The 15,967-nt window shown below is 51.2% G+C and overlaps 5 protein-coding genes across 5 annotated transcripts; 2 read left to right on the top strand and 3 right to left on the bottom strand.

Annotated features, from left to right (window-relative positions):
• Positions 1-296: 296 nt before the first annotated feature.
• On the top strand, positions 297-3,848 carry CC77DRAFT_633111 (vacuolar protein-sorting protein bro1). The gene is made up of 4 exons (XM_018532539.1): positions 297-787; positions 892-1,321; positions 1,371-2,513; positions 2,561-3,848. The coding sequence occupies exons 1-4, from the start codon at positions 507-509 to the stop codon at positions 3,707-3,709; spliced, it is 3,003 nt and encodes a 1,000-aa protein (XP_018389284.1). The 5' UTR covers positions 297-506; the 3' UTR covers positions 3,710-3,848.
• CC77DRAFT_632508 (hypothetical protein) lies at positions 3,848-4,965 on the bottom strand. The gene has a single exon (XM_018532536.1). It carries the CDS (start codon positions 4,533-4,535, stop codon positions 3,987-3,989), a length of 549 nt encoding a protein of 182 aa, XP_018389283.1. The 5' UTR covers positions 4,536-4,965; the 3' UTR covers positions 3,848-3,986.
• On the top strand, positions 4,966-6,133 carry CC77DRAFT_633287 (hypothetical protein). Its single transcript, XM_018532541.1, has one exon. It carries the CDS (start codon positions 5,397-5,399, stop codon positions 5,862-5,864), a length of 468 nt encoding a protein of 155 aa, XP_018389282.1. The 5' UTR covers positions 4,966-5,396; the 3' UTR covers positions 5,865-6,133.
• Positions 6,134-7,777: 1,644 nt separating this feature from the next.
• CC77DRAFT_632504 (hypothetical protein) lies at positions 7,778-8,903 on the bottom strand. Its single transcript, XM_018532535.1, has 3 exons — positions 8,546-8,903; positions 8,266-8,496; positions 7,778-8,215 (listed from the first exon to the last, which is right to left on the bottom strand). The coding sequence occupies exons 1-3, from the start codon at positions 8,666-8,668 to the stop codon at positions 7,892-7,894; spliced, it is 678 nt and encodes a 225-aa protein (XP_018389281.1). The 5' UTR covers positions 8,669-8,903; the 3' UTR covers positions 7,778-7,891.
• Positions 8,904-13,149: 4,246 nt separating this feature from the next.
• CC77DRAFT_928998 (DUF1212-domain-containing protein) lies at positions 13,150-15,210 on the bottom strand (the record flags this gene model as incomplete). The annotated part of the gene is made up of 2 exons (XM_018534086.1): positions 13,150-13,296; positions 13,345-15,210. 2 exons carry the CDS (start codon positions 15,208-15,210, stop codon positions 13,150-13,152), a joined length of 2,013 nt encoding a protein of 670 aa, XP_018389280.1.
• Positions 15,211-15,967: the final 757 nt, after the last annotated feature.

Genomic DNA, 15,967 nt, shown 5'->3' with positions numbered 1-15,967 from the left:
TGTTGCTTATGCATGTGCCTGCGTCTTCCCCACCAACCTCGCTCGCACCCTCCGAGCTCACCGTCAGCACCAGACATCGTCTGCATCGTTACCACGTAGACTTTTAAGCGTCGCCTGCGCCGCACGACAATCGTTCCCAGGACCCGGATTGACTAGACTGTGCCTCATGCGGCTGTTTCCCTGCGAACGCTTGATTCGGTGAACAGCCACCCGACCAGCGCATCGTGCCGCTGTGCATATCCCTACTTTCAACGCCATCTGCTGCGTGATCGCTTTGCCGCCCCCCAGGGACATTCACTGTATTCATACGAGAGAACTAGGCAGAAGGATTGCCAGCTACCGCCCTAGCGTATCCTCCGAGGCCCACGACAGCCCACTTCCCACGTTGTCGCCTACGCCATTGTCGCCGATCACCACACCCGCACGCCCAAGGACCAACCCTCGCGGCGATACCTCTCCAGAAAGCGCGCCCAGCCGCGGCCTCCTCAGCGCAAACACCGCCCACCATGACGACGCAGATACCCATGATCTCGGTGCCGCTGAAGCAGACGAGCGAGATTGACTGGATAACCCCGCTGAAGCAATACATACGCGCCACGTATGGCGACGACCCAGAGCGCTACAATGAGGAATGTGGAACGCTGAACCGCTTGCGTCAAGACATGCGAGGAGCCGGCAAGGACAGTGCAGCGGGCCGGGATCTGCTCTACAGATACTACGGACAGCTCGAACTCCTGGACTTGAGATTCCCCGTCGACGAGAACCACATCAAGATCAGTTTCACATGGTACGTCCCGAACCGATAGTTAGGTTGAATGGAGCAGAGGGCAGAGGCAGAGGGCAGATAGGGGCAAAGTAAGCAAGAGGACAAGCAAGACTAACGATTGCCAGGTTCGATGCCTTTACGCATAAACCTACCTCTCAGTATTCCCTCGCATACGAAAAAGCTAGCATCATTTTCAACATCTCTGCCGTCCTATCTTGCCATGCCGCACACCAGAACCGCCACGAGGATGTCGGGCTCAAGACCTCATACCATTCGTTCCAAGCCTCGGCCGGCATGTTCACATACATCAACGAGAACTTCTTACACGCACCGTCGACCGACCTTAGCCGCGAGACAGTCAAGACACTGATAGCGATTATGCTGGCACAAGCGCAAGAGGTGTTTCTGGAGAAGCAGATTGCTGACGGCAAGAAGGTCGGCTTGTTGGCAAAACTGGCGAGTCAGGCCGCGTTTTTGTATACACAGGCAACGGAAGGTGCGCAGGAAAACGTCACAAATGCCGTGTTTGAGAAGGTCTGGCTTTTGGTTTGCCAGGTAAGAACATCACAGTAACTTTTGCAATTGGAAACTGACCGTCTCGCAGATCAAATCGCATCACATGGCTTCGCTAGCCCAGTACTATCAGGCTCTGGCCGACGACGATGCGAACACCCACGGTGTAGCCATCTGCAGACTACAAGTCGCCGAAACGCATGCCAAAGACGCCAATCGAGCAGCTCACGGCTTCCCGAACAACGCGCCGGCAAACTCGAATCTGACCTCGGAGACTGGGGGAATATTGGCAGAGATGACGAAGAAACATCTGGCCAACGTTCAGGAAAAGTTGGCAGAGTTTTCCAAAGACAACGACTTTATATACCACCAAGGCATTCCGAATGAAGCGGCCTTGACGCCAGTGCCGAAAATGCCTGCTGCCAAGGCGATACCCGTCAGCGAGTTATACCAGGGACAGGACATCCAGAGAATCATCGGTCCAGACATCTTCCAGAAGATTGTCCCACTCGCAGTCACTGAATCAGCTAGTTTGTACGATGAGGAGAAGGCTAAGCTCATACGCGCCGAGAGTGAGCGTGTCGAGGTCGCCAACGATGAGATGGCCGCTAGCCTGGACTACCTGAAATTACCTGACAGTCTAAATGTACTACGAGGAGGCATGGACCAAGACAACCATGTCGACAACGAATTCCGAATGTGGTGCGAAGAGCTCGCTGGACACCAATCGTTCGGCCCTGCGTTTGAGCAACTGGATAGGGACAAGTCGGAGATACTGGGTTCACTTGATGCCAGCATGAAACAACTAGACATGGAAGAGAGTGTCTGTGAGAAGATGAGGTCCAAATACGGACCTGACTGGACACAGCAGCCTAGCTCTCGGTTAACGTCCACGCTGCGAGACGATATCAGAAACTACCGGGGCGCCGTTCAGGAGGCGAGCACTAGCGATGCACAATTATACAACACATTTAGGCAATGTGAAGCCGACTTTGACGAGATGCGATCGGCTGGCGAAACGGATGAAGCCGATGTATTGTACTCAAGAGCTATGGTCAAAGCAGGCGCAAGTAAGGGCAAAAGCCCTAGGCCTACTGAAGGCAATCTCATCGATGATGACATTGATGAGGGTCCATCGGTAACGGATCAGATTGCGGCTGTTGAAGATATCTTGCGGAAGCTGAACCTTGTCAAGAAGGAGAGGACGCAGATACTCAAGGACCTCAAAGACAAGGTATGTGATCATCGACGCTCGAGTATGCCATGTATTGACTTTGACAGGTTCACTCTGATGACATTTCTAATGTACTAATTCTGAACAAAAAAGCCATTGCGAACCAGGAGTCGCAATTGTTTAAAGCTGAGCTGGAGAAATTCAGGCCCCACCAGAATCGCATACTACAGGCCAACCATAAACAAGCTTCATTCCTGAAAGAGCTCACTCGAACTTACTCGGATTTACTCAAAGACAAGCGCGTGCGATCTGAGCAAAGCAAATATGAGGCATTTTCAAGACAACGAAACATCGTCATGACCAAATATCGCAGAGTATACCAAAGCTTCAATGATCTTGTTGCTGGATTGTCGCGCGCTCAAACCTTTTATTCAGAGATGAAGGACACAGTGTTAAGCCTACAGAAGAATGTTGAAACTTTTGTGAATAACAGACGCAGTGAGGGCGGACAGCTCCTGACTAAGATTGAGGAGCGCAACAAGGCACAAGGCGCAGATCAGGAACAACAAAGAATGAAGGAACTAATGGAGAGGATGTCACTGGAACCTTCAGGCTCACCTGTATCACAAGGTGGAGGCCGTAAGAAGAGCATACCACCTCCGCTTTCCTCAACACCTGGTTATCCGTCAACATCAGGAGCTAGCCATCCGGCGTATAATCCTGCAGCTTCACCACCTGTTACGCCACGCTATCCAATGACCACAGGCCCAAGCCAACAGTTCATGTCGCCACAGCAATCCTATGGCCAACCCTCGAACGGCTACAACCAGCAGCAACCCCCACGACGGGAGAGCTATGGACAGCAATATCCCACGCATCAAACGCAGAACTCGCAGAGCTCATCGGCTTATAACCCCGCGATTCACAACCAATACAACCCCACCTCACCACCAGCACACCAGCAATTCTTCTCTCCACCGCCTGCACAACACCAACCACATCAGCCATGGGGTCAACCTCCTTCAAACCAGCAGCAACAGTGGGGTGGTGCACCTCAGAATAATCTGCCACAGGGTTATGTTCCACCGCCACCTCCGCCGGGACCGCCGCCAAGTCAATATCAGCAAGATTATAGTCACTTCAGCCAAGGAGGCTATCCAAATGGACCCGGGGGATACGCGAACCAGCAGCGACCGGCACAAGGACAGGGTCAGAACGGGAACGACCCCTGGGCGGGATTAAGTGGTTGGAAATGATGAATGTGGAGAGATGGAGGGAATACTACCTTCGCGCAGGATACCGTCGTAACAAGAAGAGTAGGGCCCGGATCATAAATTCAGTTCGTTCATTATTGGCGATTCGAAAAGTGGACTTGAAATAACATCAGCGTATTGCTAAGGTAGGTGTAGATAATGGATACATCGTACATCATACACGGCAGTCCTCACGGACGTTGGCTTTTGGTTTAATCTTTACTCTTTCTCATATAGCCTAATTCGTGGTTTCAAACATTTGACCTAACAATCAGACAAGCTATTCGCCAACAAAGTCGTAGACCATCCTCACTCTCAACTCTTCACCCTTCTCATTGCTAACTCTTACACGTCTCGTATGCCTTCTCTCCCCATCAACCATCTCAAAGCCCCAAAGGTGGCTAGCCTCCCATTCACCCTGCTTCTTCCCCTCCGCATGAATCAACTTTCCCTCGCTATCCCCTTCAATCCATTCACCCTCGCCCTCGCCAACTACGCCCGTCTTCCTCCCCTCCTCGACACTGACCCATCGACTTCTTCCTGATACCTCACCGAAGAAACCATCCTGGTTGGTGCGCCACTCGTAGTCCAAGGTATAATCCTCTGTAGTACCAGGGATTTTGCCGCTAGTTATCGACTGCGCCATCTTGATATGTTGATCGTCTGGTTGACTGATTTTGAGATGGATAGATGCTGCGGTGGCTGTCTTGCGGACTAGAACGTTTACGCCTTGGAGCGCGAGGACTGATGCAAAGTCATCGGAACAGGCTTTGTTTAGTTGCCATTTACCCGATAAGGACTGTAGGGATTTGTTGGATGGAGCAGCCATGGTTTGTGACGTGTTGGTCGTTGTAATACAGAGTACTGTGAGCAGCTTTGACAGGTCTCAGATGGTGTGAGGCGCCGTTTCATAGTCTGGAATCGTGTCGTCACCACCCGCATGCTTTCTGTTCATCTTGTTCCAAAGCAGCAACCCTTCTCTATTAGGCATTAGAATAGCTCAGTAGGTTGATTTGACGAACACCATAAACACCAAGAGCATCATGGTTGTGTGATAATGGTAGTTGTCTCGAATTACTCTCCGTTAGTGGACGTGGATCGCCTTGGCTCTGATGTTGGTGGTACCACTTCTTTCCACGGATCTGGTCTTCTCTATCCTCGCACTGCATTAGTTCTATCAACAACACAAAGCGCGCAGCATCAAGTCTGAGACATTCTATCACCAACTAGGATGCGACATAGATTGCCGTTCCAGGATATCCCCGCGTCTTTCCCAACCTTGTTGGGGCGGTATCACAGCGCCGGTGCCTTTGACATCATCGCGGACAACGCGGCATCTTTGAAGTATTGCAGACAGCTATGCTCGTTACATCGTCCCCTTGCTAGGGAAGCACAAGTCAGGGTTGCTTGGTATAGTCGCATTAGAGGTGGCTATGGGCGGCGATCTTTGGTAGGCTAAATAACGATAGACGCACAGCGCTGGGGCTGAATGCGCTGACGAGGAGGTTGGCCCTACCAGCTACCCACATTGACATCACACCAACAGGCATCAATCAACGAGGCGCAAGAATACTTATATAGTATTCAGCGCTTCTAAAACTGCGAGATCACTCACCAGCGATAGGAACCGCTATCACATACATTTACTTCGACATCTAAACAATCTCTAACAGTTGTTGAACCCGCCGCGATGTTGCACACCTCAGCCGCTATTCTCGCCGCAGCCTTCTGCTCGTTGGCCTCCGCGCTACCCACATCCAATATCGTTGCTCGAGCAGGCGGGCCCGCGATCACGCCTATACCCTCGAACTGCACCGTTACGGATCCTCTGCCCACCGATCCAAACACGTCTTACGTGCCAGCACCAGCTGCCCACGACGATATTCTATACAGCTCTTACTACCCTTCCTACACATCAAACACAACTGCCATGGCACAACAGTGCCTCCAGCAATGTTACGGCTACGGATATCATGTCGAGTGCAAGACAGCATACTGGGCAGAGAACGTCGTGGTGCCGGCAGGATACTATGGCACGGCTGGCGGACAACTCGAGACGGCTTGTCTAATGTTCAGTAGAGCACTCACAGGCGACGACTTCGTGGCAGCACCAGAAGGCCAGGGCACGAGTGCAACTGCGAGCAACATTGCATGCTGATAGTGTCATTCCATGATGGTCAAAGTTTATCTTAGCGAGTCGGCCCGTTGGTCATGAGAAACGATCTGAAACATGGAGTTTTTGGAGTCTGGCTTTACGTCATAGGGTAAAATGAGGATATACAGTAATTGCCGTTTGGCAAGATAGGGTCACCGGTGTAGATGGGGTTTCACCTTCTCTCTAGGCCAAACGTTCAACCGAGTTAGATGATAGACGCTACGTAATGATTTAGCCATTTGTGTCTTTATGAGTGCAGATGTCACTAGTGTTGTGATGGTACCCTACAACTGTTGGTGTTCTGACGAGTAGGATTATAGAATGGTTGCGGAAAGATGTCAAATGCTGGAGCCAACATGGCAGTACCTATGAATTCGTGGCATCTAGATGAGTCGTCTCAAAGACTCACCAAACAATAAATCTACCTAGCTAGCAATGTCGTCATGCCCACTACTAAATTAGCGAGGTCGTATCGTCTGGAAGAACCTATTTTTGGGTGACACAAGCGGCAACGTCCGTCTCGTGAAAAGTGAACAGGGTAACAATCAAGCTTTCTTAGGTCAAAAGCCTCGCGAGACCAGTCCGTAAAGAAGCGAATAGTACAGATACAGGCTGTGAGTCCCGGATCGCATCGTCTATTCTTACCTCTTCGCCTTCCCCGTGTTGTCTAGCTTTGACGGATTTTCCAATGCACATGATGGTGGGGCAAGAAAGACGCTGGAATGCAAGCGGTTGGCGGGCTGGCGTGGTGCGCCTTCAGCCGTTGCGTGGAATGACCTGCATTTACGAGGTCACTCTCGCGTCGCGCCTTCTTTACATCTTCTCGCCTGTTCGCTCTATTTTTTGTGCTAGCGTCTCGAAAGCGCATATCGGAATGGTCTACTAGCATAGCCAGCTTCGGTAAGGTGGGATATACAATACGTCCCAATAGCATGGCTGTGGGTAGCCAAGCCTTTGAGGCGTTATCCTTAACGGGTGTACTTGCTTGGTGGGTCACAGGTCAGGAACATCCCTGATACATCACATTATCTGGATAGCTAGAGCTTCTCAATGCGTGGATATTGGATGCAAATTACCATCGCACTTGCCTCTAGACTCGAGGAAGACGGTCTTTCCGCGGTGAAAGGTAATGCACGTGCAACAGCATTCATGGCGGGCCGACCATCCGGGTACCTGTCCCGCGCTACTTCGTCCCTCTCATACTTCATGTCTCTCCTCGGATTTTGTCCAACTCACACACAGTCTATTGTCGTGTTAGGAAGTTGTTAATACGGAGATAGAACGGAACTCTATATGTTACTGCACGTGCTACAGTTATTGCGTTACTCTACACCGAAGCCTATCAGATGAGCACTTCCCTACCGCCTCATTTCGGCTCATTGGATGCCACCAACATAGCTACCTTTAGGGCCGCCGTCAAGGTTTCCCCATTCGCTGTTAGCCCTTGTATACCACAGTCAGATTTTGGGGCTGGTCAGAATGAGCGTACTCCGACCGGAGCTGCTGAAACGTTTATTGGTGGCATTGCGGAGATGTGTGGAGAAGGGGGCTGCTGATGACGGGCCGGCTTCCTATATCGGCATTGCAACTGATCTTGTTGGGAATATGGGGGAGTGTGGGGGCTGGAACGGTACTCTCACAGAAGGCAGACATTCATACTTTCGTTCTCCATACGTAGACTACGCACGGATTCAAGAGGGAGAAGCTCACAATATTCATGACTCAGATATGTGGTGGTTACAAGTTGGTATTAGGTACTATATAGATAGATCGGCCGTAGCTTCGTCAGTCATGAACGTATAGTGAAGATGTAGCCGACTGCAATGGTCAGCTCGCTTGCTAACAAACTAGTAGCTCAGAAGCTCATGATAGGTGCCAGACCACAAAGGGAAAAGCAATTATCGCCACAAAGGGCGCCTTAAACACATCGTCCAATGACCGCTGGTTTTAACGCAAAAGCAAAAAGGGTATAGACAAGAAGCGAAGTAAGAATCATGGAAATCTGTTACCCCATGTTGAATGTCCGCAGACTAGGATACTTCTGTTTTCACCGGTGCCGTTCCCTTGAACTCTCCATGCAATATATCCAGGAGCTTGCGGAGGGTGTCGGAATTGCTCCCTCGTCTACGGGCGATTGTTCCTTCCTCGTCTTCACCCTCCGCATCGTCGTCCTGTGTGAGAAGCTCGATTGTCCTTCGGAGCTTTTCATAGGCAGCATTGAGTTCCGTGTGCGATGTTTCGAGCTTGGTGTACTTGTCGTTTAGGATCGAGAGCTGGGCTTCAAGATCTCTGGCGTGCTTTTCTTTGCGCTCTCGAAACGCACGTTGGGCGGCACGATTCTGAGCTCTTCGGCGCTATTCGCACGTTAGTTCGAGCTTGTGTATGTAGAGTAAGATATACATACTCCCGAAGTAGTGTGGGTTCGTTCTGCTGGTGCAGGCTTGTGGGTAGTTCCGAAAGTAGGTTCAGTGTGCTGTAGTGGCCTCGGACTGCAATATGGGCTATCATGCTCTGAGCCAAAATCCGAGGGGGTCATGGGCATGGGATATGATCCAAAGTGCATGGGTTCGTCGACGATGTGAGGGTAGTAAGCTTGGTGGATATGTGCAGGAAACTGGTCATATGTAGAAGAGACCTTTGAAAGATTAGTTGACAAGTTTTGAAGACACAATCATGATACTAACAGGTGATCCACTCAGACTCGGAACTTTAGAGAGATCTGGAGGCATCTCGAATATGGCTGTCTGGTGTGGTGGTGCGATATAGTTGCCTTGTGCCATCCAGTAATCGAATGATTGAGAATCCATCGCTCTCGATTTACAGTTGTATAACAGTGAGGACAGGAGTCGATACGTCTGTGTGCTCGCGAAAACGTGTGTAGAGACGAGTGTTGGTATTCTCTCTCACTAGGTCTATATTGACGACCGCTGATGGTATGACGTGCAAGTGGCTTGTTGCTTCAAGTTAAGATACTTATGTGGTGGAGACAGCTTACACAACGGTGGGCAAGGTGAGATCTTATACACCGTGGGGACGTCGCGTATCTCTCCGTCGGAACCGCGTCAGTCACATGAGATGGCGGCAAGTGGCTTGACAGGGGTGGTTCTGTCATGCAATTCTGCCCACGACTAAATTCAACGGCCACGGCAGACCCTGAAAATGTGGCTTCCAGCGGGAATACGTGCAGAAGTTAGCTTGAGCTGCATGTTCACACAGCTTGCTACCGGCACACGGGTCCGAAGCACGGTCCACCATTGCAGGAAGCACATCAACTGTTGTTATTCTCGTCTTCGAGTGGTTCCCAGAGTTACACAACCAATGGCCATGGGGCAGGGGTCTGCATGGAGGCGTGCGCTATACTTTTTCGAGGCCTTGATAAAAGATTGGCATGCTTGCTGAGCCAAAGCGTAATGATTTCCCGCCAACCAAGCATACAGTGGCCAGGTTAGTCCGTCGTCGCGACCGTAGTAACAGGTAGAGGTACCTGGCGCTGTCTTCTCGAAGAGTAACTCCACTTTAGGATTATCGTCCCGCACACGATGCATGGTAGGGCTGTAATTTTCTCAGTTCAGAAACTCTTGGCTGCGATCGCACATTCGTGCGATCAATCAAACAAGATTCTTCTTGCAGTGAGACGCCCACATAGCTAGACATGATTGCTCTGTAATGCGCTGGGTCTAAGGACCTCAGCTAGGTGACGACATCAGAGCGACATACTGACCCAAGGTTACGTCCAGCTGGCCTGTTGAGTTTTCGCTTCGAGAGCTATGGGCCGAAGTTCGGTCGTAGTGAAGTGTCGTTCGCGCTAGCCGCGAGCAGTGTAAAGTGCATTCCAATTCTGTCACCGCTTTTCCTCGCTGAGCACCGATCCAGGGGGCCTACTAGTCACCGTTGAAGTAGCCTGCTCAGTGTGGCGCCTCTCTTATGAAGGCAGCCATCGCCAGCCCCGAAGCCTTCGAGGTTGGATGCCACACGATATCGAGTTGTGACCATCGAGGTGGACGGCCATCTCATACTTTGTCCGCCTAGTGAAAAAGGACAAAGTGCTTGGCAGACCTTTTCACATGCCTTATCGTGCAGCTAGAGAAAGACAACAGATAGTTGGCGAGGTTGATGACCGATCGGTGAGTGTCGGGTACAGTTACCTAGGGCGCGCCGAAAAGAAAGCCTATAGTGGCAACACGTGGTACGCTAGGTTAGCGAAAAGGCTACGTAAGCGCGTTTGCCATGACTTATCAGTAGCCATGTCCATGTAACGTTCCCAAGCGATTACCACCATCACGAAATGCTCGGCGACGTGAGGTGATATATCCTTACCATATTGCATTTGATCAGGCAACATGGTGCAGCCTGCTTGCATCGTGGGAATTCCAAGGCAGTTGAATTCAAACATACAGTATCGCAGACCAGGCCGTAGACAAGGCCTCATCTTTACCCTATGGCTTCGTTCTTACGCGGCATTCCCATATGGTTAGGAAGACAGCCCTACGGCGCTCTGCTACGACTACGCTGGACTACTTACCCAAAGCAGTAATTCTGCACTTCGAAATGTAGCAGCGCACTAGTGACGTAAGCGGGGAGAACTGGCTAGACCTGCACCAGCGCTTCTGCTGCGGAACGTGCATGAGGGCTGAAAATCCACCGCGTCTTACGCATCCTTCACCGGATCCGCTTTGGGGCTGTTCAATCTAACTTTGTGCAGCATCGCTCATCGGCCGACACATACGCAAGCGAGACCGTACATCTTATCTGATGGTCCTTCCTTGACCGATATGCGACTCGTACCGCCAACAAGCATACTCATTCGGACCGCGTACAGCCTTGATCTTGGCCCTGCAAGACATTAGCTCGCTATCCATAACAGGAAACACAACGCTTCTGCCCCGCTGCTGACACAGCTCGTCCTTCGCGACATGAGCCTCCGGCCTCGCTTCATGAGCCTACGAGATGCCGAGGCTAGCCAACCGGTTAAACAGTAAGCAGCAATGAAGGAGACGAGCTTATGAGACACTCTATACGATCAAGTTACACGTTTGACTTCATCTGTTCCGCATCATAGCACAGCCGCTCCTAAAATCGTACGCAGCGCTAGGCTAAAGCTGTCGAATGTTAATGCAAATACTCTGCATTATCTACACGACATAGTCAATACTGTCCAATGCGAAAAGTGTTTGCCATGTCTTCACTTACTCCAAGAATTAGAGGATGCAGAGTAGCTCACTGGCTGCCTGCTGTACCACTGTGTGTCTCCCATGACATGGTCATGGATCAAGTGTCTCAGTCAAGTCGAACCTCTCCGTTTCCAAGTCATCTTATCACGGTCCCTAAGCGTGATAGTGCTATGGGACGGATGTCAGGGTCCAGCGCTTGTAGATCCTAGCGGACACTAGCAGCCCTACAGGAAGCACGGCTGGCTTTAGCCCCGCTCCTTGTCAAAGCATAACCGTCCAGACCTATCGTACGATGTAAGACCATTATACATGTGCTAAGTCTGAACGGGTGGGATATCTGGCAGATATCGGGGAATCACGATGGCTTCCGCCTACTCCATCTGAAAACGGCGCTTGCTAACGTACAGACGGCCCCCGAAACATTAGAAGATATCCAGAATACACTGTGGACCCGCAAGCATAAGTACATCCAGCCCCCGAAACGTCCCGTATCTTGTCAGATTCTCCAGGTGTACAGAAAGTTAATCTCAAGCTCTGTACTGTGTTTCCAAGCGGATCCGAGTTGGCACCGAAGACACCACCACCATCACCACCACCACCATGGCGCTGACTGCGTACCCGTCTCGCGTAAGCTTCCCAACACGAATCAGAAGACGAGCTACGTGTTTCGGACCCGATCTAAGGCCTGTTCCTTTCGGTATCCAATAGGCTTACGCCTCACGTTCGTCAGTGCGCATTCTGAAGGTTTTCTAGAAGGTGACTCCCTCCGCTTGGACACTGGGGAAGCTTCGGAGATCTCCAAGCGCCAGAGCCTCATCACCGCCTGACATAGGGCTGCAGATACGAAGGCTTGTGCTAGAGGCTTGGAGAGGCTTCGTTAGCGGCTCTTTCCTGCTGATGTCTACACCCGTTGTCGGCTAGACAGCCATGGGAGTCTATACAGCCACTCACCAGCCTCTCTTATTCCCACACAAGGAGTGATGTCACCGGGCACAGACTCTCACACTACGTCACCCATGCAATACTTCGTGTCCCATTGGCATCTAGTATTGAGCACTGACCCTATCCAAACTACATGTCCTTTCTAGAAGGCAGAAGGCACGGGCTTCTATGCGTGTCATCCGTCTTGCATTTGCTACACACACTAGCGAGCTTACACAGTGTACGCCCTACAACTCGTCACTCTCGCATATGCTGTACAAAGGTTAGCACGATGTTGAATGTGCGGCTTGTATTTCTTCCTTCAAGACTAAGTGCCCGTTCAGACGCATAGATACAAACTACACATCACAAAAAACCACTTTTTCACTGTGCTAGAGGACTCCAGGTGACAGCAGGGAGCAGAAAGAGAGTTTTCGGCACAAATATTTGAATTCTCTACAAAAGTGCTATAGGCACAATCTCCTCCCTCCATATCATAACTACCCGTGTCATGTGCACTATTGTGCCTCTTGTTTCGCATCAATCAACATGTAACATCTCACGACAAGCTGTACGATAGGTCTACAGTTAGTAATTGTGTGGTTGGGGATGAGCTGTATATATCAACGTGTATACACAATGCATGGCAACATCACCTCTGTGAGCTTCGTGAACATGAGCGAAGCATCACAGAAGGGAAGAATGAACGCGGATGTGCAGGAGAGCTACTGGGCCTTGGGAAAGGGTGAATGCATGGAGCAAAGGTCGATCAAAGGAAGGATTGGGCGCAAGGTCTAGGTTCGGGTGTATGGTGCGGTGGTCTGGGCAGCTGATATCGTGTGGTGGGTTGTTTGCTAGGGCCAATGCTGCATAGGTAGGGGGGTCCAAAGTCCGAGTAGGGGTTTTATGGCCTGGATGTCGCAAAGAAACCAATACGGGGGATGGCGTAACTGCTTGTTGCTTGGAAATAGTTGTCGCAGGGCGCATCGACAAGTGCTTCGGGGTCGATGATGTTGCAACGGAGCTTACCTTCACACTTCACCTCGACACCACTCATCTCCATGTGGGCCAACGAAGCTGAACATCTAGGTGTTCAAATGCTACAGATGATTAGCAGGAAAACTCCAAAACTCCTCCCATTTTGGGTTCCTTTAACGCCTTATCGCTATGCAAGACAAAAAAACTAGGGGAATACTTTATAGTGTCCACAGACCGCTGCGTCGCTTGCCCATGGGGTAAACAAGAAGGGCAGCCATGAACAGACCAACAGTGATGCCGATAGCAATCTGGATCATGGACGCAGCGACATTGAAGACGATTGCGTTCAAGCTGTCGGTTGTGGTCTGCATTACGTCAGTGATAAGTTTGGCTGGGAATGAAGAGGTGCTCACGTCGGCCGCTCCCCCTGACCCTTTAATTAGGGCAGATGCTGTTTGAAGAGCAGAGTTGATGCTTCCACTCGATGCAAGAGAGCCTGGAACTTGGACGTATACTGCAGGCAGGAGGACGGCGGCTGCAACTCCGTGACGCAACCGGCTGTAAAGGTTTGCCAGAACACCAATGGTGAAGGCGCCGAATGTGTAGGCGATGGGCGCTGACGACGAGAACTTCATTCCGGCGTAGAAGTTGACGATGTAGCCAGCAAAGGCGATGACAATCATAGCTGGCATCTGTTTGTACTTGGCCTGCACGGTAAACGTCGTGAAGAAGACGTAGAGCGGGACCATGAGAAAATTCCAGTAGGGGTTCATCGGGCTTTGGCACTGAGTCGAGTTGGTAGCGTTAGAGTCGATGGCGCCATATATAGCGGTACCAACAGTGATGCCGTATCCAAGAAAGAGCGAGTAGATGATGGCGAAGACAAGTCGGATGGAACCTGGTACGATAGCGCGAGACTGAAGCTCAAGGGCTGAGCTAAGCACCAACCATCCAGGAAGAATCAGGGCGATGGCGCTCTGTGCAATGGCCGAGAAACAGAATAGGTTCCCGTTGTTGATGCTACCAAACGCGCGTGCAAGGAAGCTCATGAGGATCGTCGCGGTGATCTCGAAAACGGTGCTGTATGTCTTGGATAGGGGGGCGATGACAAGCTGAAGTAGGCCTAGGACGATTCCGAGGACGAATATGACAGGCATGTCGATGGGCCGGGCCTTGAAGAAACAAGAAACCGCGGCGCTCGCCAAACCATACATCAGTACAGTCAGCCACCGCGGGTGACGGTCCTTGGCATTGATGACCTCGTCTAAACGAGCGAGAGCTTCATCTAAGCTGATAACATCGTGCAAAACCTCCTTGTAGATGTCGTGGGTGTCCTTGAGCTTGCCAAGGTTAACTCCCTGGGCGGTACGAACAATCTTGACTTCAGCCGTGTGAGTGAGGTTGTCGTCAAAGGAGATGATCATGCAGCCGGGGATGTAGAGAAATTGGCTGTTGATCTCAAGGACCTTGGCGGTGGTCGCGAGGTACTCTTCGAGACGATGTGTAGGCGCTCCAAAGAGCATGAGGGCGCGGCACATGCGGATGATGTACTGTTGTCGTTTGAGAATGTTGGCTACGTGGATCTTAATCTTGGCATCCTGATCTTCCTTTGCCTTCCAGACCTTGGCGATGATGTTGTTACTGCTAGTTCGCCTGTGGTTGCGTGGGCGTAGGGGGACATCCTTCTTTTCGTCCTTAGGGTTCGCCAGCTTGGCTGAAGCGCCGATAAGAGTGGCCAGTGTTTCTGTGGACTGTATGGGCTTGTTCGCGTTGTACCATTTCCGCTTTGGGGTGCAGGCGCCTGAAGAAGATCCGGGCCTTTGTGAAGGCGACGTCTCGCTGACTTCTGATGATGTGTCTGTGTAGCCACGCACAGGTGTCTTGTAGGCTTGGAGGAGTTGGTAAAAGACGCCTCCGTTGGCGTTACCTGTAACGGTGTATGCGCCATCAGGGTCCACCTCACTCAATGGCAGAGCATTGAAGTTTTGTGCGTTGAGCTCACCAGCGTTGTGCGCGTTTAGAAGTTCTTCCGCATCGACGGTGTGCTGGTTGGTAGTGATCTCGTTGGAACCGGACTCGCTAACGCGGCTATAGCTACGGATTTGTTCGAGCGGCGGCGGAGGGACTTCAACATTGGCAGAGCTGTTGAATCGTACTCTTGTCTTGCCTGTTGCTTGTTCGGGTTGTACGGAAGGTGTCGGGTATGTGGGTGGTATTTGCTGCATCTCATGCTCGTCGACGTGGGTGTGCTCTGACGAATTGGTGGAAGAGGGCTCCATTGCGACAGCTATAGCGTGGGAGAGTGTCGCGATGTTGTAGTACGATATTTACTGAGATGAAGAGAAGAGTCGAGAGGGGTCGTCACATTAGAGGCGTCATGAGACTTGAATACTACAGCTGCCAGGCGTCGGCATTTCTCCGTTGCGTAATTGTCGTCGGACCGGTACACCCAAAATACATTTGCGTTTGGCCGCGACTTGGCTGTGGATCCGGAACGAGGACCACCGGGTAGAGGCGATCAAAGGGGTCGCCGAAACAGGAAGCACACTTGCACATGGAGCCCAAACGCGTCGTCGTGGATAAAAAATGATGCAACGCCGACGTTCGAGAGCGACACCATGTGTCAAGGAATTGCTCTGATTGGCGCGTTCCCTGACTAGAACAAGTCCGTTATATCCGTGCCATCTTTGAAATATGGATCTTTGCATCAGCTTTTGGAGAACAGCGCGCATCCCCGAGCTCAACATTGTCAATCCCCATGGGGCGTGCGCATAAGCGTGCACTCAATCCCTCTGTTCTTTGGTGGTGCGTCGGGTGAATAGCAAGCGCAGGGACTGTCGAGTCATCGTGGCGGAAAATTAGGTATCGTCACTTGACTGCGATCATAGCGCAACATCTCTCCGGACTAGCAGCGCGGTACGGGCTATACGTCTGGGTACGATCTTTGTCTAGCATGTACCTCGTTTTCTTCATCCATAGATCTTCAGCTTTTCGGGGATCACTATGTTGGAGACCATGACGCATGGTGTATTAGTC

This window comes from Alternaria alternata, assembly GCF_001642055.1.
Source record: "Alternaria alternata strain SRC1lrK2f unplaced genomic scaffold CC77scaffold_4, whole genome shotgun sequence".
NCBI lineage: Eukaryota > Fungi > Ascomycota > Dothideomycetes > Pleosporales > Pleosporaceae > Alternaria > Alternaria alternata.
The sequence above is the reverse complement of the archived record's forward strand: the minus strand, read 5'-3'. Positions and strand labels throughout refer to the sequence as shown.

Bases quoted from the DNA above. Each gene is read 5' to 3' on its own strand.
- CC77DRAFT_633287 (XM_018532541.1), top strand. From the start codon at position 5,397: ATGTTGCACACCTCAGCCGCTATTCTCGCCGCAGCCTTCTGCTCGTTG.
- CC77DRAFT_633111 (XM_018532539.1), top strand. From the start codon at position 507: ATGACGACGCAGATACCCATGATCTCGGTGCCGCTGAAGCAGACGAGC. The intron at 788-891 runs GTACGTCCCGAA...AACGATTGCCAG, and splicing joins ATCAAGATCAGTTTCACATG to GTTCGATGCCTTTACGCATA. The intron at 2,514-2,560 runs GTATGTGATCAT...TGACTTTGACAG, and splicing joins TCAAGGACCTCAAAGACAAG to GTTCACTCTGATGACATTTC.
- CC77DRAFT_632504 (XM_018532535.1), bottom strand. From the start codon at position 8,668: ATGGATTCTCAATCATTCGATTACTGGATGGCACAAGGCAACTATATC. The intron at 8,497-8,545 runs GTTAGTATCATG...AATCTTTCAAAG, and splicing joins CGAGTCTGAGTGGATCACCT to GTCTCTTCTACATATGACCA. The intron at 8,216-8,265 runs GTATGTATATCT...ACGTGCGAATAG, and splicing joins GAACCCACACTACTTCGGGA to CGCCGAAGAGCTCAGAATCG.
- CC77DRAFT_632508 (XM_018532536.1), bottom strand. From the start codon at position 4,535: ATGGCTGCTCCATCCAACAAATCCCTACAGTCCTTATCGGGTAAATGG.